Here is a 24,820-nt window from a genome sequence, read left to right as displayed (position 1 = left end):
CTGACAGTGGGGAGCCTGCTTGGGATTCTCTCACTCTCTCTGCCCCTCCCCTGCTTGTTCTCTCTCAAAATAAATAAACTAAAAAAAAAAAAAAAATGGATAACGTTTTAATTCAGTGATCAAACACGAGGCCAATTCCTGTAAACTTTGGAGTTGAGCTAAGGTCACATAAATCTACAAAATACATGAGCCAAGAACTAAACCTAACTCAAAAACCCACGTTTCCAAACTTATCCTAGTTTGGAAGTGCTAGCAGGTTAGAGAGCTAAATAAACCGTTTGAGCAATATGAAGACAGAATGATGTGACATTCTTTACACAGTATCTGTAGCAACTGTAAATGTTCAATAAATATTTACTATATAAATGATAAGACCACTCAAAGATTCAGACCAGGCAGGCATGAGATTTTTAAGTTTACAGTGTTCAAGAAATAAAACCAACTGTGGAAGTTGCTTCCTTATAGGCTGAACTTACAAGGTTATGAAAGGCAAGGAGGGTTTTTGGTAGTACTTAATCAAGACAGAAATCAACGATTATAAATCTATAGTTTTATTAAGACAAAAACTGACAATGTGATATGAAGTTTACATTTAAACAAAGTTTTCACAGAAACCTAACACATGCCTAAAAAGATTTTACAATGGAGTTCTAGATACAGGTCTAGACGATGTCAAGAACTGATGTATCTCTTGATTCAAGACAGCATTTTGGGTATTAGTTAATTCTTAGGATTAAAAAAACTTTTTGTTTTGTGTTTTAAAGTGAACCACTGCCCCAGTATGAAAGTTTAATCTTCTCCTGAGACCAGGGCTTTTGAAATCACTCAACTCTGTAAGTGATTCAGTGAACTTGTGCTGTCAGTGACTGAACCCTGCCACCAATGATTTCAGAGTTCAAAGTTCAAATAACAGGCTCCAAGAGTTTTCCACCCTAAGAGCGTGGGCCCTTGTCTTTCTACTCTCTCACCTTCTATGCCACCCTCTTCCCTTCCCCAAATACCTCAGCCAGTGGCTTGGATGGACAAGCTGATGTTTAAAACTTCATAATTGGAAAATAAAGGGTCTTCTTATCAATTTCAAGAATTAGCACCTCTAAAACAGAACCATCTGCCTCTGCATACGCTCCAAAAAGACCTTCCCTTTTCAACCAGTATCCTTCCCCAAAATGGCAGCTTTGGTAACTTATTAACTGGCTTAGTCCTCTGCTGGGAACAGCATTAAGCTCAGGCAGGGAACACCTTGGCTTATAAGTTTCAGGCATTCACAGCTTTTGAAGTCTCTCACAGTCCTCATTTAGGTTGCCAATGACCTTTTTGAAAAGATAAAATATTCTGGACACAGAACCGAATCACCACAAGTTTGTTCTTTCCATTGTTTCACCATTTCCCCAATCAGGCCCCAAATTTTAACAAAAATGATCCTACCCATCTCCGTTCCTTCCCACCCCCAACCCTCCCACCCCCAAATAATACACCAGTAATAGCCAAAAACTACACACATGCTACGCTGTAAAAATGCAGAGTTAACACTATTGGGAAGAAGGCTGTGGGTTGTGGAGATGCGCTTTGAAGATCTACAGTATCTTTTGCTTTCCCACACACCCATTCTGCAAGTTCTGTCCTTCATGGAAGGCCCTTTGCCTTTCTCAGCAAAGTACAGAATGGGCTGCCTTGCAACACTTCTCCTTCCCCTCCACTGGGATGGGTGTGCAAACTACACAGCATGGAAAGGCTTTAAAGCACTTGGGCTGCTGTAGGGCACAGAAACGATACTGGCTCTTCAAAGGACATCTTCTCAAGCCACCTCTATGGTGCCAAGACAAGTAGAATTCCTTCCCTCCCCACTTGAAACCCACAGTCAGATGTGACAGGGGCTGGTACTCAGGAGAGTTAATTCTTGTCATCTTTTTTGTCATCATCCTCCGAGGGGTAAGAATGCCACGTCAGCCTTTCCTCATAGAAGGATATGACCACCTGTGGGCACTTGACATTGGCTTCCTTGGCAGGGACTAGGTCAGCCTCATCAGAATTTTTCCTGCAGAACAAAGCAGAGAGACTTTGAGACCAGGTGCTGGTGGTCTCTTGACTTGGATCGCACAAGGGATAGGGCTTTAAAAGTATTAATTCAAGAAGAGTAGCCTAGGGAAGGGTGATAACATGGCCCAAGCAGCATTTAGTGGAGTGACATCCTCAGAGATCTTCTACTGAAAGTCCTCTCTGGGTATCTTTGTTAAAAGCTAAGTCACTTAACTCAGTCTATCACATCTGAACCTCGGCAAGGCCACAAAAAAATCATGACTCTCAGATTCTTGAAAAGCAGAGAAAAACTAGGGGCACCTGGGTGGCTCGGTTGGTTAAGCATCCAACTTCGGCTCAGGTCATGATCTCAGTTCATGGGCTCAGACCCCACATCGGGCTCTGTGCTGACAGGCCTGGAGCCTGCTTCAGATTCTGTGTCTCCCTCTCTCTCTGCCCTCTCCCCCTTGCACTCTGTCTCTCTCTCAAAAATAAATAAATGTTAAAAAAACTTAAAAAAGAAAAAGAGAAAAAGAGAAAAAGAAAGAAAGAAAAAGAAAGAAAGAAAAGAAAAAAACTACTACAATCTTCCCAAAGTCATATCTCAGCTGCCATGAACCCATGGAGATATCTCAGCTTTGTAATAAAATGTAATACCATGTTGGATAGTAAGATTTAATACCATTGGCTCTTGCCAATGCGCTGACTCATAATTACACTGTTTAACATTACCAAATGCCATGCTCACACAGATATTCCACAACTCCCAGGTGCTTTGAAATGGTGCTTCAACACTGGGAAGTAGAAAATAAGGGACTGTTACATAATTCTTTATATTTTTCTGAATTTAAGATGGTTTCAAAATGTGAAATTCATATACATATTACAAGGGACTTAGGAGTAAAGCCATTGGGAATGTCCTAGATGGGAGCAGTAGCATTAAGGCAGATAGCAGATATATAATGGGATCTGTGATGAGGCACCACCCAAAACTTCCACAACTCAGCAACAGGTACCAAAGCCAGAGAGCCCCAAGGAACCAGGGTTGACTAAGCTGGTAAAATAGGCTGTTGAACAATGGACTGAAGAGAATGGGAGGGAAAAGGAGTATAACAATATGGGAGCCTGAAGCAGGCTGTCCTTATTGACAATTCAACACCTTCTGAGGAAAGTTCAGTCATTTTATGGCCAAGAAATATTTGCTATTTTGGAAATGGACAAGTATCTCAACTTTCCAGGAAAATAACCTTAAAATGAACTTGGTTTTATAATCACAATCTTACTATTTCAACCTGTAGTGTTACATTCAGGTAGAACCTTTACAAACAGCAGTAATTTAATTAAAGGAGTGTAATCTTAAACAATATGGAGATACTAATGTAACCCAGAATGGTCACATGCAGACAGAAAGTATATTCTAATTGGACTGTAACTCCTGGTATTGATCCTTTCCCCCCCAGATGCAGCACCTTAAAAATGAACTTTTCTCCTATGGGCTAGCAATATATCAGCTAAAAGATGATCAGATTCAGTGAACACCTAGGGAATGCATAATAAGAAAACAGAGTTTCAGCTAATTGTGACATAGGCTTCCAGTGGTGTCAAAGTTAGGCCTCTCTGGCCACCTTCTAAACAAGAGGAATGAAGAGTAGATACGAGTTTCCAAGAAGGGTCTAGACTGACAAAAGGACAAAATCCTTAGAATGCTGCCTTGACTGGCAGAAGTTTGGAATTATTTACTCCTACATTTTTTTTAGGACAATAATTGAGACCCATGTGGGGGAAGAAAATAGCACAAGCATTTTTCAACAAGCAAGAAATAGGGAAGAAAGCCTTTCTTTTGGACAGAGTAGGGGAATTTTAGAGAATTTGGGATTAATTACAGTTCTTAAAATTCTCAAGACAACTGTTTTCATTAAGCCGTTTCATGGAATATTACTACCATTGGTATTTATACTTCTGGAAGGAAAAAAAAAGCCTTGTTCTATACTCAGTATAGTAAAGGGGACTTGCTGACCCCTACTGGCTGATCCTGGAATTACACAATTGGCACAAATTAGAAAGGATCTATCAAGGACAAAGGAAGAGCTACAGAAATTCTTAACCCTGAAAAGTTAACAGAAAACATCTGATCCTGGGGCCAGCCCGATCTTTATTAAGGAGGTGGTAGAAGGGGAGGGTGGTTCAATCACATTTCATATCTTTTTCCTTTATTTACAGAAGTGAAATGTGATTCCTCCCCACACCTTCTCCATTCTGGATTTTCTCCCACCTCCTAAAAAATGGGCAAAGACTGAGAATCCTAAGGGCCCCTACCTGTATAACTCATGAGTCCAGGTTGGCAGTCAGGCCGAGGGTCACTATCGAAGGACTAGGCCATCTTAAAGATTTCACACTTGGGCGACTGGAATTTCGAAGGTCCAGCTCTTTTCCTCTGGCATGGAACAGATGGGGAGAAGAAAAAACCACCACACAGAGCCACTGGCAGACTCACCATTTCATCAGGAACATGAGTTCTCCACTGGAGTCTGTAGCTCCAATAATCCGCTCTGGCTCCAAACCCCGGGCAAAGCCTCGTGGCTTTTCTGACTGTGAAAACCAGATGAATGGAACAATTTTAATTATATGGAATTGTTTCCAGACTGGAGTCACTCCGGTTTCTCTGATTAATATAATGACACTCTTGCCAATATTCCACCAATACCTTGGCTCCAAGTCACAGGCCTTTTTGCATCCTTGGGTGATTCTTCCATCAAGGTCTTAAGGTTTCCCCATATGTAAAAAGGGACATACATCTCAAGCAAAATAAATGTTCACAACTGTTTCTTCACCTTCAGAAGACAACTTACTTTAAGGTATTGAACAGATGAAAATAGCTACCTTACAGTTGTAATGATTACAACACTGAAAACGATCTTTTTACAGGAATGAATTTAGTTGCCCTTCTTCCTGAACCTTAGATAAAATAAGTATAGATTAAGTGAACCCCCAAAACACTTTGAAAGCATTAGCATATCTAAGATTCCAGAAGGAATGAGAGATGGCTGCTGAGGTCCAAGAAACAGCAGAATAAAAGTATTTAACTTTAAATTTTTTTTTTTTTTAAATTTTTTTTTTTTCAACGTTTATTTATTTTTGGGACAGAGAGAGACACAGCATGAACGGAGGAGGGGCAGAGAGAGAGGGAGACACAGCATCGGAAACAGGCTCCAGGCTCTGAGCCATCAGCCCAGAGCCCGACGCGGGGCTCGAACCCACGGACCGCGAGATCGTGACCTGGCTGAAGTCGGACGCTTAACCGACTGCGCCACCCAGGCGCCCCTTTAACTTTAAATTTAAAGAGCTTTTAGTTTCTTTGACAGCAGTAGGAATTCTAGACTAGTAAAAATTTTCTCTCCTTACCTCTTCTTTCTTCTTCTTTGGTTTGCTCTCCTCTCCCTTATCTTCAGAATCAGAGTCAGCTTTGCGCTTGCCTCCCTCTGATTTATCTGTCTCATGTGCTGTTTTCTGTGACTGTAGAAATTCAGCAATGAGATCAGGGCAATCCAGGTTCTCTTCTGGCTCCCACGTGTTATCCTCACTGAAATCAGAGGGCACAGTGAGTCACACTTTCCACTCAAAGTTAGCACACTCATACTAAGGAGACGCACAGGATGACAAGAGCTGGTGCCGTTGGAAGAGAGGAGTTAATGATGAGGAGGAACCAGATTCTGTCCAAGATCAAGAACTTGGTAATGCTGAAATTTCTTGGTGGGCGGGAGGGGAGATAAGGGACTTTTAGACTATAAGCCATGGAGGCCAGGCCTGGGTCACACTACATATTAGAGCACTCTAGGCCTTGCACATTACTAGACTCCTGAGAAAGTTGGTGACTACATGGATGGATTTACCCAGGTTAATGAAACTTACTCTGAGAACCCCTTCCACTTTAGGAGGTACTCCACTTTGCCCTTTACCACTCGACGGTCAAGAACTTTTTCCACCACATATTCCTCTTCCTCCTCTTCTAGCACCTCCTCCACTTTCTTCTTGTTTTGTTTCTTCCCCATAGTGCCCGCCAGCTTTCTGGTCTAAAGGGTGACGCTGCTAAAGTGACAAAATAAAAAGGGCATTAGGGCACACTTTTCTTGGTTAGGTGAATATTCGGATGGTTAGAAACCCAGGGGCATCACTGATGACTTTAATAGTGTATGCTTGTATTACGTATTCCACCTTTTCGGCTTCAGTAAAAAATAAAGTTTTCTAATATGTTCTGATATGAAAGCTAGTTCATAAAAAGCCCCAACCAATCTCACAGCAAAACTCCTTTATTCTTGCATAATCACCTAACACTTTTATACCTGTTCTAAGTTAAAAAGTTTCCAATACCCCTTTTAGTATAAAGCATGGCATCTAAAATGTTATTCAACTGAAAACAAGACTCCTAAAAATAAGGTATAGACATTAAACTTACATACATAACTTACATACACATTAAACTTATACATATAACCCTCTGATTCATACTTTCATCATATCACTAGACTTCCAACTTTTACGGTGCGAAGTAGCTTGTCCTATTTATCAAACAACTGGTTCAATCTTCCCCTTTGTATATGCATATATAATACAATGCATCCCTCTGCATTGTTACAACATCCTCTCCGGAGTCTCAAGGTTCTTTTTTAAAAATGTTTGTTTATCGGGGTGCCTGGGTGGCTCAGGTCATGATCTCACAAGCTCATGAGTTTGAGCCCCACATGGGGCTTGTGCTGACAGCTCGGAGCCTGGAGCCTGCTTCGGATTCTCTGTCTCCCTCTCTCTGTTCCTCCCCTGCTCACACACTCTCTTTCTCTCAAATATAAACATTAAAAAGTTTTTTTAAATAAATAAAATGTTTATTTATTTTTGAGGGGGGGGGCAGAGGGAGAGGGAGAGAGAGAATCCGAAGCAGGATCCGTGCTGCCAGCATAGCCCGACATGGGGCTCAATCTCATGAAACATGAGATCATGACCTAAGCAGAAATCGAGTTGCACGCTTAACCAACTGAGCACCCACAAGGTTCTTTATGTGGTCTTTTCCAAATGCCATCAATGATTTACAATGTGAAAGTTTCTTCTTCGTTTCTTATTCTACTTAGCTTATTTCTGAGGTTCAGAAAGACTTATAAAAATGCCAGAATGACCATGAAATTCTCTAATTGGGGCACTGCAATAATTTGGAAAATGAACAGGAAAAAAAGAGATAGTTATCACAGATAATAAAACCTGAGTTAATTCTTTTGTAAAATACTTCTTTAGGCTGAGTGACTTCTAAGCATTTTTTTCCAATGCTAAAACTCTAGTCCCCTATAATCTATTTTTAGTCCTTCAAATACAATTCGGACAGCTGGCAGGCTTAAAGCCATTTGTTTACCAATTTGTGTCAGTAGGTGGCGCTGTAAGATATCAACACATCAGAACTGATACATAAAACTGGCCCAAAATCTACAAATTCGTGGATCACAGCTGCCACAATGAGATACAAAGAATCAAGAGAATGGCAGATAATTCAAGCCAAATTACTACCATCTATGAATTTAAGACAATGCTGATTTGGGGCTAAACTGGTTGTTCATCCTTGGGAAAAAGAGTCTTACTTAGCCTAGGTAGAAACTCTTCTAAATATACTTTAGGGGTGTCTCACAGCTGGCTCAGTCAGAACAGCATGAGACTCTTGATCCCAGGGTTTGAGTTCGATCCCTACGTTGGGTATAGAGAGTACATAAAAAGAAAATATTTAATAAACAAACTTTAAAACTGACATGTACAGAATGTCTTTTTGAAAAAGTCCACTATAGTCCATATGAAATATAACAAATTTTCATGGAAGTCAGGATCATCATTATGAATCAGTTAAATTATCCACAGAAATTTTGGTTTATACTGAGATATTCCCATGTCTGCATATATGAGCAATGCTGACTTACTGAAACATTTAACTACTAGAAAATCTGGACACTGGTGGATACTGGAGATTCAAGAGAATAAGAAATGCTTCCTGCCTTTCTGATGTTTAATGTCCGATAAGAAAAATGTAGACACCACTTCCACTTAAAGGTATTCTGAACTTTTGCAAAGTAGCACGAAACAATGTTTTCTGGAGTGCTTTTAGTATGGTCTAAGGCAACACCTAAGCCCCACCTCTACAGAGGGGTTCAGAACATTACCTGTGCTCAGGTAAGAGGCATCTTTTCAACCCTCTTCCTTCTCCATTTACATACTGCGACTTATGAGTGGATTGCAGTTAGCTTCATGTGCCTTTGATTCAGAGGCTGTGTGTACTTCTTTCTGGCGGGAGATGCTTTCAGGTTTTCAAAATTCTGACTGCTATATGGCAAGTGTTATTTTATGAGGAAAGAAAAATCTAATTTCCCTTCTGGATAAATGAAGTTAATTGTGTTTCCTTCCAAGAATAAATGCTCTCTATTCCTTGCTTTCTTCCACTGTGAGTTGAAGAGGTAAAGCAGGATTCACTGTCAGTCTTTGGTTAACATGTGGAGAAAAATAAACTGACCATCACCTTTAGATAACAAAGGTTACCACAACTCCCTGCATTAATTTGGTCTTGGACATTGGAAGATACTCCCTTTCTCAATTGATGGAAGGAAAATAATGGGTTATAGACCATGCAAAACAGTAATTGTTCCCTAATAACCTCTCTACCAAGTAATTAAATTCAAGAAAGTAAAGGAAAGGCATTCTATCACTAAGGCTTCAGAATTCAGAGTTATTTAAAGCCCCGTGTTATCCACATTAATAGCTATACTTGTCTTACAAAAAGAAACAGCACTGAATACTGCCCATCCGATTGTCCTACTATGAACCAAAAGGATCAGGACAGCTTCTGGTTTATCTCTGGCTACTGTAGGCCTCTTCTCCCTGTATCATTAGCATGGTCCCAAGGAGGCAGAGTCATAGAACAGAACAGTTTAACTAGCTTAACTCACTGTCTTAACAACTCAAGGGGTGCCTGGGTAGCTGAGTTGACTAAGTGGCCAACTCTTGATTTCAGCACAGGTCATGATCTCACAGTGTGTGCTTAAGCCCAGCATTGGGCTCTGCACTGAAGGAGTGGAGCCTGCTGGAGATTCTCACTCCCTCCCCACCCCTCTCAATATAAATAAAGAAGCTTTAAAAAAATAAATAAATAAAAAAGAAGAACTCAAAAAAGAAGTGAAGAATAAACAGACTCCCACTTCTCTCTGAGCATTTTTTAAGGAGAGAGTGAGTGTGAGTGGGGAAGGGGGAGAGGGAGAGAGAGGCAGGGAGGGAGGGAGGGAGAGAGGGAGAGGGAGAGGGAGAGGGAGAGGGAGAGAGAGAGAGAGAGAGAGAGAGAGAGAATTTCAAGCAGGCTCCAAGCCCAAGGTGGCGTTCCATCCCAAAGACCTTGGGATCATGACCTGAGCCGAAATCAAGAGTCAGAAGCTCAACAAACTGAACCAACGAGATGCCCTTCTCTAAGCTTTTTTTTTTTTAATCTTTTTTAAATGTTTGTTTTTGAGAGAGAGAGAGAGAGAGAGAGAGAGAGAGCAAGCGGGAGAGGGGCAGAGAGAGAGGGAGACACAGAATCCGAAGCAGGCTCCAGGCTCTGAGCTGTCAGCCCAGAGCCCGACGCGGGGCTCGAACTCCCGAACCGCAAGATCATGACGTGAGCCGAAGTCAGACGCTCAACCGACTGAGCCACTCAGGCGCTCCTCTCTGAGCTTTCTTAACTGGCTCATCCCAGCATCTACCTCAGGTACCAGATTCTTTATATTAGAGATTCTCAGCCAGGCTTCCCAATTTGAGTTTTTCTCTTATTTATAGGTAGTTCTATGGGGGCCTGAATAAGCGGTTTGTTAAAATCAATGTAGAAGTTGATTAAAAATGCAACCCACTCTTCCTATAGAATCTATCACCTTCAGAGGAGCCAAGAGCCCTCTTAAATATTACGAGTCAATTCTCCTATGGTTTCCAAAGGGATTATTTCAAGAGAAATCCTCCCTGAATATGACAGTCTCCAAACACTAGCAGGGATATCTGGAATTGAGGACTCTCAATTGGAATTGCTTGGCAAGGAAATTTCAAAGTAACTCAAATCAGTGTAGTAGCACAATGGAAAAATGCCTTTCATCAACACAACTTGCCACTCCCCCCCGCAAGCATCCTGGCAACCAAATTATGGCATCAGTTATAGAACATGGCCTATGAACATGGCCATGATCATAGAACATTTATGTCAGAACTATTTATGACAAAACATCGAAGAGGGGTACACAGGGTGGAAAGTTCCTGATTAACTCAAATCTTAATGTTTGGACAGGTCTTCTTAAGGCTTATCATGATGTTGCAGATAAAAAACCTAGAGTTGGGGTGCCTGGGTGGCTCAGTAGGTTGAGCGTCTGACTTCAGCTCAGGTCATGATCTCATGGTTTGAGTTTGATCCCTGCGTCGGACTCTGCTGTCAGCACAGAGCCCGCTTTACTTCGGGTCCTCTGTCCCTCCCCTCCTCTCTCTGCCCCTTCCCCCATGCTTTACCTCTCCCTCTCTCTCAAAAATCAACAGTAAAAAGAAAAAAACCCCAACAAACTAGAGTTAACTAAGCTGCTATAACTTTTATCTAAATATTTACTGAGTCTGCCACATTTTAAGATGCCTAAAAAAAATAATACACTTGTATCGAACTTTAGAGTTTACAAAGTGCTACCTCACGTTACATCATTTGATCCTTCAAAACCATCCCGTGAAACAAACCACCGAGATGTTATCGACACCTCATAGATAACCAGATTTACAAGAAATAAATCACCTAAGGTCACATAATTAACAGAGCAAGCACCTCAGTAAGGACAGCAAGGCTGAGTGAGCTAAGGGCCCTGCTGCACACACACAACTAGGAGCTAGCCACACATCTGTACGAAGTCTTCCCTTTGGCCTGTACAAGAAAAGGACAGAGGTCTCTTTAAGTGGACCCTTCCTACAGTTTGTCATCAGTAAATGAGGAAGTGACTGATAATGATTTTCTTTTGAAAAGACCTTGTTGGGAATGCAAGCTGGTGCAGCCACTCTGGAAAACAGTATGGAGGTTCCTCAAAAAACCAAAAAGAGAACTACCCTATGACCCAGCAATTGCACTACTAGGCATTTATCCAAGGGATACAGGTGTGCTGTTTCGAAGGGACACGTGCCCCCCCCCATGTTTATAGCAGCACTATCAACAATAGCCAAAGTATGGAGAGAGCCCAAATGTCCATCAATGGATGAATGGATAAAGAAAATGTGGTATATATATATATACAATGGAGTAATTATTCGGCAATCAAAAAGAACGACATCTTGCCATTTGCAACTATGTGGATGGAACTGGAAGATATCATGCGAAGTGAAATTAGTCAGTCAGAGAAAGACAAAAATATGACTTCACTCATATGAGGACTTTAAGAGACAAAACACATGAATATAAGAGAAGGGAAACAAAAATAATATAAAAACGGAGGGGGACAAAACAGAAGAGACTCATAAATATGGAGAACAAACTGAGGGTTACTGGAGGGGGTGTGGGAGGGGGGGATGGGCTAAAGGGGGTAAGGGGCATTAAGGAATCTACTCCTGAAATCACTGTTGTACTATATGCTAACTAATTTGGATGTAAATTTTAAAAAATAAAAAATAAAATGAAAAAAAAGAGGAAAAAAAAAAGAAAAGACCTTGTAAGGTATGGCTGTTAAAAAAACCAATGATTCCTAATTGGTTACTGGAATACAAAGGTATTCATTGTTAATTAAATCAGGAGGCAGTAACAAAGCATTGGTTGTTAGGGCCCCAGCAAGTCTTTGGAATCTTTTAAATCAACAAGTGCTAGATGGTGCAGATTTTGTGAAGTTAAACACCTACTAAGTAGGCTGAAGACAGCACGGAGAAAATGCCAATTTTAAGAAACCAAAATTTATCTATAGTGTCCCAATGAATCCAGGAATGATGTAAATCTGAAGCAAGAGTCATGAACTCATAGCTCTTTCAAGAGAAAAAAACCCACACATCCTCCACTAAGGCAGTTAGAAGCTAGAAAACAGGAACAATGCTACTTGAAAGCAGAAGGCAGCATAGTATCAGATACAAGGCATTTTATTTTGTTTTTGAGTAGCTGGTACTGATTTCTTGCCAGCTTGAAAGATCAAATTGCAGGTGTCAGTACAAGGTAACAACCACAGACCTCTGAAACCAAAGCAGTAGGGCTTTTAGCTAAATGTTAAGAAAAAGCATTCAGAATGTTGGTCTGGTGAGGTGACCACCTCTACTAAGGAAGAATTCATAGGAAAGCAGACTTTGAATAGAGAGTTTTCACCCATAAGAATCAGAATGACCTACGGAGTTTAAAAAATACAGATACCCAGATCCAATGACATAGAAAGTACGGTGTGTGTGTGTATGTATGTATATATATATACACACACACACACACACACACACATATAATACACACATACTAACCATAATATAGTGTATTCATATTCAATTACAAAAATATTTAATGTAGGAAATTACAATTCCTTGGCCCAAAACCTGTCAGCCTATTTATGGTTTTTTTTAGTGTTTATTTATTTTTGAGAGAGAGACAGAGCACGAGCGGGGGAGGGGCAGAGAGGGAGACACAGAATCTGAAGCAGGCTCCAGGCTCTGAGCTGTCAGTGCAGAGCCTGGCATGGGGCTCGAACCCATGAATTGCAAGATCGTGACCTGAGCTGAAGTTGGATGCTTATCGGACTAAGCCACCCAGGCGGCCTAGCCTGTTTATGTTTCTATACATAAACACAGATATATATTAAGTGAAAATAGATATTATAATTTTACAACTTGCCTTTTAATAAAATGTACCATATCTTTGACACTGTTCCATAAAGATCTCCATTAAAAAAATTTTTTTAATGTTTATTTGTTTTGAGATTGAGTGCTAGTGGGGGAGGGGCAGAGAGAGAGGGAGACTGGAGAATTCAAAGCAGGCTCTATGCTGTCAGCGCAAAGCCTGACATGGGGCTTGAACCCATTAACCGCAAGATCCTGACCTGAGCCAAAGTCAGATACTCAACCAACTGAGCGCCACCCAGGTGCCCCAAAGATCTCCATTCTTAACAAGCTGCACAGTATTCCATATTGTATGGACACATCATATCTAACCATTTACCAAGTGATGAAAATTTGGGTTGTTGCCAATTTTCTATTATTACAATGTTCTTTGAACATGGCATCTGCATCTTTAAAACCTCCTTAGCAGATCTGTAGGACTCTTGATCTTAGGGTCATGAGTTCAAGCTGGGTGTAGTTTGCTTAAAAATAAACAAATAAAATAAAAAGCTCCTTAGGTGATTTGATGCATATCCTTGGATAAAAGCCATTGCTAGAAGAGGATTGGCAGAAACTACATTCCTCAGGTGAAATTACACACATTATTACAGATATAAATCAATTCTCAGAGTTAGCTAAAAGGCAGGTGAACATTTTACTTTCTCCATCCAATTGAGAATTAAGACTGGAACAATAAACTAACCAATGTTCATGAAAACAAAACGATCTCTGTATCACATTCAACATCATTCAATCTAGATCTTTTTTTTTTTTTTTGGTACTAGCAATTGGAAGAACACTGCTTGAAGGATCCTTATATAGTTCCTTCCACCAAAAGAAAGCTAGTATGAGCACCAGAAAAGTCCCTTTCCTGTCCCTACCTCTCAAAACAACTTTATGCCTATAGGTAGTTATATATATTTGCTCAGTTTCCTAATAAGCAAAATAGTATAACAACCCTCATGGGATTGATGCCTTTGAGGTGAGCTTTTATGACCTTCTAGGATTAAATCTATTTATATATTTGCATATATGTTCTACTTCATTCGATTACTGCTTCAAGTTTAAAGATAGCTTTCTGAAGCCCAAAATATTAAGACTCAATAAGAAAACAGCACTTCCATCCTGTGTATAGCTGAAACTCATGGCTAAGTTTTTAAAACCAGAGAGCAACTCCAGAACACACTCAAGAAGGACCCAGGTCTGGCTGGAACCAATAATTACGAAAAAGAGAAACCAAGATCTCAGTTCTAGAAAACCAAGACAGAAGAGCTGCCAGAGACTGAAAAATCACATTTCATATATCTTAAGTGTAGGAATTTCTTCTGCTCTTCCTTTTATCTGGCCTATACAAGAAAATGGCAAAAGGAATTTATCTTCCTATGAAGACAGATGAGAGAGGTGACAAAGGAAGTTCTAAATACAATGGAAAATGTCAACAAAATGGTTTATTTGTGAAAATAATTTTAAGGTTTCTGAAGATCAATGTAAATACCAAAAATCAGTTTTGATGATCCAAATAGTAAAGTTTTATAACAAACTTTAAAAGTTGAGATTTCAGGCTCAGTTTTCTTTTTTTTTTAAATGTTTATTTTCGAGAGAGACAGAGATAGAGACAGAGCACAAGCAGGGGAGGGGAAGAGAGAGAGACACACACACACACACACAATCCAAAGGAGGCTCCAGGTCTGAGCTGTCAGCACAGAGCCCGACGTGGGGCTCGAACGCACAAACCAAGAGATCACAACCTGAGCCAAAGTCGGATGTTTAACCAACTGAGCCGCCCACATGCCCCACAGACTGTTTTTACATACTAACTTTTTAAAAAAGGCAGCCATCCAATTAAATGAACAATGGTCTAAGTATTCATAGCACATTTATTGAGTTCAAGACAAAAATGACAATCATCCTTGATTTCGTTCCACTCATCTTCCATATCTAGCCTCTTATTAAATCCTATTGAGTACGTATCTTAAATATCTTTCAATTCATACATTTTTCTAGCCCTACTACTACTATCATCCTATTTGCAAGCCATCATCATCTCTTGTTTGGGTAACTCCTGACCAGATTTATTCTCAACACTAGCCCCTCATTTAAAATGCAGGTTTCAGGATGCCTGGATGGCTCAGTCGGTTAAGTGTCCGACTTCGGCTCAGGTCTTCTGAGTTTGAGCCCCACATCGGGCTCTGCACTGACAGCTCAGAGCCTGGAGCCTGCTTCAGATCCTGTCTCCCTTTCTCTCTCTCTCTGCCTTTCCCCCACTCGCACATGCGCACGCACTCTCTCTCTCTTGAAAATGAATAAGCATTAAAAAAAATAAAATGCAGATCTCTTCATATCATTATGTGTGGGCATCTGAGCTGAAGACCACTACACCTAACCTATCAATCACAATTACCTTGCCTTTTGCCTCATTCTTTCATTTGACCAATTCCCTTACCTAAAATGTCCTGTTCAGGAGCTTTCCCGAAGCCTCAGGCTAGGTTTAGGTTAATTCTTCCTATGAACACCCTCCTACAGTATTCATCATTTAACAATTATCTTTTTGGTACCCATTATGGGTAAGGTGCTAGACAAAGGGGGTGAGCAACAAAGACAAAAATCCCTGGTCTCTTAGAATGTGTGTGTGCGTGTGTGTATGTGTGTATATATATACACATACACACACGCACACACACATATACGTATACATATACTTGTGATAGTTAATTTTATGTGTTATACTGACTGGGCCACAATGCCCAGATATTTGTTCAAACATTTAGAATTTATTTTCTAATGTGGACGAGTGCCATGAGTGAGCATGAGTGGGGGGTGTGTGAATACATGCATGTGCAGGCAGAGGAGGGCACGGACAATAAGCAAGAAGATATTGTGATAATTGCTATAAAGGAGACAACTCAGCAAAAATCAGAAAAACACACCATGTGTAGGGAATAGTTGGTTCCAAGTCCTAAAGTGAGAAGAGGTTGCTTTATCTGAGGAACAGAAATGTGGCCAGTTAGAAAGAGAGGCTGAGGAAATGGCCAGGAAGGATGAGGTAATTACTGTGCAGATCACTCCCCACATCACTCCTTCTCTCATCTAGCCCCTTTTTCCATTATTCTCCTATTGCCTCTTTTGCTTCTAGCTTAGGTTTAAGACCTAGGCATTAATAACTATAAAAGTTTCTAACTACAACTCTCCCAGCATTTAACACTATCTATTAAAAAATAAATAAAATTAAATAAAATAAAACCAATAACAATTTACTAAAAGCCAGAGTGGAATATAGGGTGACCAACTCACTGGCGAAAGCACTGAGAGGTCCACATTGTAGGAACCCTCTCAGACCCAGGCAAATGGAGCTATTTGTTCAGGCCAGTGGGATATGCAGACACACAAGAATCACAGGCTTTTAAGAATCCCTTAGTGGTGAGTAATAACAACATAATAACAGCTAAAATTTACTGAATACTTAAAACAATGCATATAAAGGCATTCAATCCTCACATCAACTCTATTAAACCCACTTCACAAATGAGAAAACTGAGGCTTGTGAAGCAAAGAAAATTTCCCAAAGTCCCCAGAGCCAGGCCTGAAATATAAATACAAGAAAACAATGCAAGTTGAACTTCATTTCAACAAGAGAAATGTAAGAGTATATAATAATTAGCAAAAGAAAATTAAGCAAAAATAAGTAGCCACAAAAGCACCAGAGGCTTGGAAGAATGAATGACTAGGGTGATCAGGAAAGAGTTTAAAAAGTTGGGATTGAAGCCAAGCTCCAAGAGTATTTGAAAAGGTGGATTGAGGAGGGCAATTTGGGTAAGGAACGGTGGTGAACAAAAGCAATGAGGTATGTCTGAGGTAGATGGTGTGTAAACCAGTTTGGGCAGAGTAGACTAAATAGTAAAGGTAACCACTAAAAAATTTTCTACAAGGCCCCTTCTCCTTAAAACAAAGACCAAACTCCTCAGCGCAACACGTAACACCCTTTCATTCCAACCATTCCGTACTTCTACTCCCTCACAAAACCTACACTCCTGTCAAAACTATAAACTGCACACCGTCTCCACAAAAGGCTTTGCTCATTATTAAGTGCTCCTGCCCAACACCAGCAGTCAAAATCCTACCCATCCTTAAAGATAGGGCTTAAACAACCCTACTTCCATGAAGCCTACTCAACCTAGCCAACCACTGTTTCTTTTTTCTCAGTTTCCATTGTTTCTATTTTTTGTAATATTTAAAAAAATTAGACAGAGCCGTGACAAGGGGAGGACAGGATGGGAGGAGAGAGGGAGAGAGAGAGAAAATCCTAAGCAGGCTCCATGCTGAGCATCCCACAACACTGGACTCATGACCTGAGCCACAATCAAGTCGGATGCTCAACCGAGCCACACAGGCACCTCTCTTTCTGTTTTTATTCAGACACTCAATCAAAGATAGGTCTGGGCCCTGTGTAACATGTTGAACCCTGTATGGGCAGGAAGGATATATGTCTCAGATGCCAAAAATCGGGGAAGAGAAGTCTAAAGCTGTCAGCATTTTAGGGAATAATCAGTAAAATCTGATCTGCAACCCCAAAATGGAAAACAAGAAAGAAGTACACCTTTGCTGAGCATTAGCAACTACATACCAGTCATTAAAAGGCAGGTGAAGGCATGTGTAGTATATACTCAATTTGTAGTCCTCCTGACTCATGTTTCTAAACTGCTGTTAGTCTGTTTGTTAGCTATGACTGTTTGGGAGGTAAATGCTTTCCAGATGGAAAACTTTACTGAGCAGAAAACAACTTGTGCCACAAACCCAGTAGCAGGAGTTTCATTTTTAAAGGAATAGCTGCCCTTGAATTCCAGGATCTAGGACTAGAATACTGGTGTGCTAATCAAATTAAAATTTTATCTGAGCTCTATCAGAAAGTTGGCTATCCCCTTTCAGGATGCTGATGGGGATGAAACTACAGATACAGCTTTCGGTTAAGAGGCCACAGGGATATGCAAATAGTAGGACACAGTGATAACTGGCAAGTCTTTTAGTTTAAGATGAAATAAAATTAGAAAGCTGGACCAGAATTACAGCTAAGTTGGAAATTTTTTTTTAAGTTTATTTTTTTATTTTGGAGGGGGGAGGGACAGAGAGAGAGAATCCCAAGCAGGCTCTGTTCAACCGACTGAGCCACGCAGGAGTCCCGGCTAAGTTGGAACTAAAAGCAGAGACCAAAGCATTCACAGATAACAAAACAAAACCAGATCATTGACACTAACCTCTCAAATACCACAGTTCTGTTAGGCTCTCAATGTGTTAGCTACTATTAAAGAGAAAGGCACAATTTCACAGACAAATTAGGTTACCCCCCATTGGTCAGCAAATCGTAAAAGTGGGCGCCTGGGTGGCTCAGTCAGTTGAGTGTCCAACTCTTGATTTCGGCTCACATCATGATCTCGTGGTTCCCGGGAATGAGCCCTGAATTGATGTCCATGCTGGCAGTCTGGAGCCTGCTTGGGATTCTCTTTTCTGCTCCCCTGCTCGTGTGCACACGGTTTCTTTCTCTCTCTCTCTAAGTAAATAAATAAACTTTACAAAAAATCATAAAAGCTGAAAGCAGCAAAGATTTAACACAAATTATTCAATTCAAATACTAACATGATCTGAATTTTGCCCATATTTGAATAACTTTTCCAATTTTGGGAGAGGCTATTCACTTTTTCAGTAGACATCACTATCTGGAAATACAATTGTTTTTAAGTTTGTTTGTTTGTTTGTTTGTTTGTTTAGAGAGAGAGCGAGCTTGAGTGGGGGAGGGGCAGAGAGAGAATCCAAGCAGAATGCCAAGCTGCACTATCAGTGCAGAGCCCGATGTGGGGCTCAAACTCACCAATTGTGAGATCATGACCTGAGTTGAAACCAAGAGTTGGAGGCTTAACCGAATGAGCCATCCAGGTGCCCCTGAAAATACTATTTATTTAAATTTATGTAAAGACCCCAAAAGATTTTTCAAGATACTTCTAAAACAAAATATTCAAATTATATAGCTTGCTGTTAAAATCCAGAACCTGGGGCCTCTCCAGGTACTCACCTAAGGTATTTAAAATGGTCACTTGCACAATCTGCACACCAAGCTGAGTATATAAAAACTAATAAGACAGGGGCGCCTGGGTGGCTTAGTTGGTTAAGTATCCGACTCTCCATTTTGGTTCAGGTCATGATCTCACGGTTCATGAGTTCAAGCCCCAAGTCGGGCTCTATGCTAATGCAGAGCCTGTTTGGGATTCTCTCTCTCAAAATAAATAAAACTTAAAAAAAAAAATTTAACTGTTAAGACAAACATGCCAAGGACAACAGTTATACTCTGCCCAATGTTATTGATCAAAGACAGGAAAACTAATTATATAAATGCACATTAATTCATTCTGCTAACACATGGAATTCTAAGAAAGGATCTCAAAGCCATATACTCAACAATCTAAACTACCTACATTTAGGTGAACAAGAAGCGTAGCCCCATTCTATGTGAGCCCACATACTAGCCATTAGCATTTCGTTCCAAAAACTCTTCAGAGAAATAACCTATGAAGTGAAAATCTATCAAGCCTAATGCAAAATCCGTTATACTACCAGAGATAGTATATAAAAAAGGTGAGATTCTGATGGATAAACTACTAGAGAATGACAAAAGTGAATCAATTCTTTTTAAACGGTATGAAGTGAAAAAGAAACACTTTCCTGGTCCCTAAAATGGGCACAAGATATAATAGTTGCTTTTTATTTTTTTAAGCTTATTTACTTGTTTTTAAGTAATCTCTACACCCAGTGCGGGGTTCAAACTCACGACCCTAAGATCAAAAGTCACATGCTCTTCCAAATGAATCAGCCCAAGTGCTCTTATATAACGGCAGCTTCTTTTTAGAGGTTTGGTTAGACAATTACCAGTATCTTCCAGTCAAAAATGCAGAAGTCTAAGGTATTCTTACTTGGTCCCTTTCAATCAAGAAGCTAGAAGCACCAGGCTACACACTATTTACATCTTTAATGAAAAACAATTCAGGCTACAGCAGCCAATGAAGAAAAATGGCACCAAAAGGAAAATCGGAAATGAAGACCCTGAACCTGCCCTAAAGCTTTAGTAAGGTGCTACCAGTTCCAACAAGTTGCCCTTTAACAATACTACTTACAATATAAATGTCTGCAAGCACCTAGGGAGGAACACAGGTACTAATTTTCCAAATGTATTCATGCTTCTATTCCAAAACACTGGACCTTTTCAGAGCTATTCTAAACTGGTAGCATGATTCTTAATACAACTGAGGAGGCTATCTTACCCCTGACCAGAGTTTCCAGTACAACTGACCTTTTGTAAACTCCACCTCAATTGAGTTAAACCAATACAAGTCCGCAAATAAAGCCGTCCATGAAAAATCTTCATTTGAAGCTCTGAAGAAGTATTGCTCATTTTGGTTTCAAATTTTCCAACAACAAAGAAAGGCTGGCTAAAAATCACAAGAGCCTATGAAACAAATCTCACGATCTCACAAACTTTTCCTCTTTGTCTCCCCACTTCCCACATCATTTCACACTCTCTCTCACTAACTTAATTCCTTACATGTGAACTCATCTACACATTTCTATGATTTCACTGCCCTTTGCGACCAGTAACGATCCCAGATAAAAACTTTATGGAACTAATCGAGAAATCAAAGCAGAAGCGCTACACTTGGTATATTAACTCCCTGAAAGGAATCAAAGAGTAAAGATAGCTGAAAGCCTAGAAAAGAGGAGAAATCTTGTTTTCATCCTTTCTGCACACATTCTTTTTAACAGCCTCCCCACCGCGTGAGGAGGACCCATCGGGAAGCAAGGCGGCCCCTTTCACACCTAACTGAAATACTCCCGGGGCCTCCGCCCTATTTACCCTAACAGCTCCTCCCCTTCCAGATCCAAGCCAGGCACCTCACCGCCCCTCCCTCTCCTAGCCCCCACTCCAGGTTATCCAGCAGATGATCTCCCCAAGAAGCACACCTTGGGCTGCCCAGCCCCCTCTCCAATTTCCTCGAAGTTACTTCTCCTTAGCCCGGCGAGCGAAATGCCTCTGAATGCCCCAGCCAGACCCGATATTCTCAGACTGCGTTCGAAACCGAAGGTCTCGCAGCCGTCAACCCTCTCCACTCATGTCCAAGCATCAAGGTTGCCCAGCCTGTCCCCTTCCCAATTTACTCAAGTGTTTCCTCCCCAGCCCAATCCAGCAGCCGCGCACCCAACCACGTAGCATTGTCTTGTTGGTCTACCCAGGCCCTGAGGAGAGACCCGCCAGTGCTCGGCCCACCCCGAATCGCTTCTATCTCCAGCTCAGGATACGCCGCCCGCCCCGCCCTCTCCATCCTTCTCGCGCTCGGCGCCCGGCGCCCGACCCCCGCACCCGGCGGAGAGCTTCGCGCGGGAAGGGCTCGGGACCCGGCGCGTTCCTAGCTCCCGACCTCGGCCGCAAGCGCGGCCCCTCACCCAGGGCTACTGCTACCGCCGCCGCCACCGCCGCCGCCGCCGCGCACCTCCCCCCCGCTCCCCGCTTCCCCTCCTTTAGCGGGCTCTTCACCTCAGAGCAGCGCCAAAGAGCCCGAGAGGAATCGGTGCCGCGCTAATGGCGCGTCGCGTCGGGCCGGCCGGGGGAGTGGCGCCCAGAAAAGCAACAAGCCGGTGGCCGCAGTCGAGCCCCTCACTGAAGCGGCGTACCGCAGGCCCCGGCCAACGGCCCTCCCCTCGGACGAACAAAAGAGCCTCGCACTCGGCGCTACCCGCCGCCCACACTGCGCAGGCGCGACGACCCTCCGCACAGTACTTATGGGACTTGGAGTCTATCCCAGACTACAAGACCCAAAGTACTGCGCGCGTGCTACACCGCCCCGCGGAGTGTGCGCGGGGTTCGGGGAGTTTTAGTTTTTTAACAAGCGCCGGGGAAGCTCTAGTTTAGAACGTTGCGACCTAGGGAATTAGAACGTATGGTTTTATGAGCGAGCCCCATGATGCTTGGTGCGAAAAATCAACCACTTCTGGACAGTTCACGTGAATCCTTGACATTTTTGAATCTAAAGAGGTTTCTCACCAGACCTTAAATCGCCAATAATCTCTGTAATCCTCAATTTCTGCCCCAAATCTCTGTAAGGCTCCTACCTCTCAGTGTTTATAAATTACTTTCCCTTCAAAGTCTTGCCTGATTCTTTAGACTAGGTTAGGTCCCCCAGGTAGTTTCCTCATCAGGGCCTCCAGAACTTCTCGAAATTTTTCGTTGACTGCACCAAGCCAGAGCTCTAGTGCAGAACCCCCTTATCTCCGTGAGCACTCATCACCCAGCCACCTCCCAAGACACCGAGAAAGGCAAAAAACCACGCTTATTCTCCTTCGAGACAAACTGTTTAGTTCTGACTTCAACTATCTCGCTGTCCCCAACTCTGTTCATATGGAAATTCAGTCTCCCATAACGTTTACCCCACTTTATTGTCATTAATGTCTGTCTTCTGTTTTCTAACCTCCTGTAAGGGCAGAAACCTTGCCGCCTCGTGTTGTTCACCACCCTATACTCAATGCCCAGTACAGTCCCTGGCATACAGTTGTCAAGCAATATTTGTTGAATAAATGATTAAGTGAATTAATGAAATGTCCTACCTGACAGGGCAGGTGATCAAGCTTTCCTTCCTTCATCTCTTCACATCAGATTTGTGGGGTTTTGGTTGGTTGTGCTTTTTTATTTGTTTGTTTGTTAACTCTTTTGTGCTTCTTTTCCCTATCAAATCAGGAATAGAACTACCAGAAGATGATTTTTTTTTCCTTCTTTACTCTGAATATTCACATATCCTCCTAATCAGAGGTAAAGAGGAAAGGCAACCAGTCTATTGTACTCCACTTCAGAATGCGGGAGCTTGTGTGTATATAACAGTTTGGCTGAGCCAGGCACTGTGCAGGGCTCTGGAGAATTGTCATGTAAGGAACCCAGCTCAACAATATCATAATACTTTTGCTAAGACCGCTGTGGGAGCACAGGGAAGAGGGCAATTCTTCCTGAGACCTTGGGTTGGGTGTCTATGAAGAGGCAAAAATTCAGCTACTTACTCCCTCCTAAAGTGTCCTGTTCTGTGTGTAATAACTTTAATGATGAAAAAATTCTAATAATATAAGCTACATATTATTGAGTGCTTACCCCAGCACTAGGAATTCTCTTAAGGTCTTGATTAATGTTATTTAATCCTAAGCAACGCTGGGAGGTGGGAAGTACTATTTCCATTTTACGGAAAAGTTGTAGAATCTGACTAATGGCATTCATCAAGAAAGTGGTGGGATTGCAATCTGATGTCATGTCTAACTCCCAAACTATAATTCTGTCTACGTGAAATGCTGCCATCCCCAATTCCTCATATTGAGCTGAATTCGGCTTTCCCATGGAAATACCACCTACTCCTCCTAGTTCTGGGTGTGTGGCTGTACACAGTTCTGTTCGGTAAACGTAATTCCTCTTTCATATTCCTTCTAATATTGAAATTCAGCCTTTATGTCTCCCCCCCGCCCCAAGGTCTTACTTTTCCAGGCTAAATATCGCCATTTTCTTAAACCGTACATCATGGGAAAATAGTTTTGGGTCTACCATATCTAGTCTGTTATTAAATCCTGGCTCTTTATATGGGTATTTCAAAATAGGGGGAGTCATCACTGCACAGCCATTCTACACCATTCTTGAATTAAGGGAGTCAAAGGTACCTTTTCTTTTTAGGTAGCAGAGCACCACTGGTTTACGTGAATCTGCAATCAACTCAGAGCTCTCTTGTTAATGATCTATTCTGGAATTCTGCCAGGGATGAATGTCAAACTCTCAAGCCTAATGTTTCTCTGTAACAGTATCTTTTTTGAAAATCTTTTAGGATCAAATGGGTTTAGTTCTTTTCTCTTCTCATAAGAATGGTGGCATTTTAAGTTATTCAGACCCTCAGAGTTTCTTTTCCTTCTAAGGGTAACAGCAACCCAGTCATAGTAATCTTGCTCAAGACAACATTTGAAGTCACATTGCTCATGCCCACAGGAAATGTGTCTCTCACATGAAGTTCCTAAAATCTCAAGGAATGTGGGGAAGAGAGGAAGTCTGATGCTGCAAAAAAGAACAAGGACTTGGAATCAGGCTGAACTGGATTTAGTTCTGTCTCTACTTTTTGCCTGCTGCGTAACTTTGAACAAGCTCCTTAACTTCTCTGAGCCTCAGCCAACAGAGAAATCTGAAACATGGAAACATTACCTAAGACCTACCTTGCAGCATTTCTGTGGGATGGACTGTAATGTGTAAAGGGAATGCCTGTATATACTGGCACTAATAAACAGTAGGCTATTTTAGGTACAGCACATAGTTGCTTCTCATGTGATTTAAGGAGTGGGGGAAGTACAGAACTTTTTTTTTAATGTTTTTTTAAATGTTTGTTTATTTATTTATTTATTTATTTTTTGTTTATTTATTTTTGAGAGAGAGATAGAGCGTGAGAGGCAGAGGGGCAGAGAGAGGAGTCACAGAATCCGAAGTAGGCTCCAAGCTCTGAGCTGTCAGCACAGAACCCGACGCGGGGCTCGAACTCATGGACTGTGAGATCATGACCTGAGCTGAAGTCGGACGCTTAACCGACTGAGCCACCCAGGTGCCCCAGTACAGAACTTTTGAAATATTTTCTTCCCCACTGTCTGAAATTCTTTATTTCATTTTCCCCCAATTTTTAAAATGATGGTAAAATATACACAACATAAAATTTACCATCTTAACCATTAGAAAACTTTATTTTAGAGACAGTGCTAGTGGGGGAGACGGATGTGGGCAGAGAGAAAGAAGTTTCACACTCAGCACAGAGCTGGAGGCAGGGCTCGATCACCACAGCCCTGGGATCATGACCTGACCCAAAATCAAAAGTCCAACGCTCAGCGTTCTGAGTCAACCAGGAACACCCCCCTCCCCATCTTA

At 41.6% G+C, this 24,820-nt stretch overlaps 1 protein-coding gene across 1 annotated transcript; it reads right to left on the bottom strand.

Annotated features, from left to right (window-relative positions):
* Window positions 1–535: 535 nt before the first annotated feature.
* Window positions 536–21,608, bottom strand: CBX1 (chromobox 1). The gene is made up of 5 exons (XM_047081118.1): window positions 21,431–21,608; window positions 5,926–6,102; window positions 5,419–5,596; window positions 4,511–4,605; window positions 536–2,035 (listed from the first exon to the last, which is right to left on the bottom strand). The coding sequence occupies exons 2-5, from the start codon at window positions 6,063–6,065 to the stop codon at window positions 1,891–1,893; spliced, it is 558 nt and encodes a 185-aa protein (XP_046937074.1). The 5' UTR covers window positions 6,066–6,102; window positions 21,431–21,608; the 3' UTR covers window positions 536–1,890.
* Window positions 21,609–24,820: the final 3,212 nt, after the last annotated feature.

The sequence above is a fragment of the Lynx rufus genome, unplaced genomic scaffold (assembly GCF_022079265.1).
Source record: "Lynx rufus isolate CCGP_SWC_20201006 ecotype Redwood Valley unplaced genomic scaffold, mLynRuf1.p SCAF_18, whole genome shotgun sequence".
Classification (NCBI taxonomy): Eukaryota; Metazoa; Chordata; class Mammalia; order Carnivora; family Felidae; genus Lynx; species Lynx rufus.
The sequence above is the reverse complement of the archived record's forward strand: the minus strand, read 5'-3'. Positions and strand labels throughout refer to the sequence as shown.

Coding starts and splice junctions, on each gene's coding strand:
- CBX1 (XM_047081118.1), bottom strand. CDS start 6,065: ATGGGGAAGAAACAAAACAAGAAGAAAGTGGAGGAGGTGCTAGAAGAG. Junction 5,597..5,925: donor AAGTGGAAGGGGTTCTCAGA/GTAAGTTTCATT, acceptor CTCTGATTTCAG/TGAGGATAACACGTGGGAGC. Junction 4,606..5,418: donor CAAAGAAGAAGAAAGAAGAG/GTAAGGAGAGAA, acceptor TGGTTTTCACAG/TCAGAAAAGCCACGAGGCTT.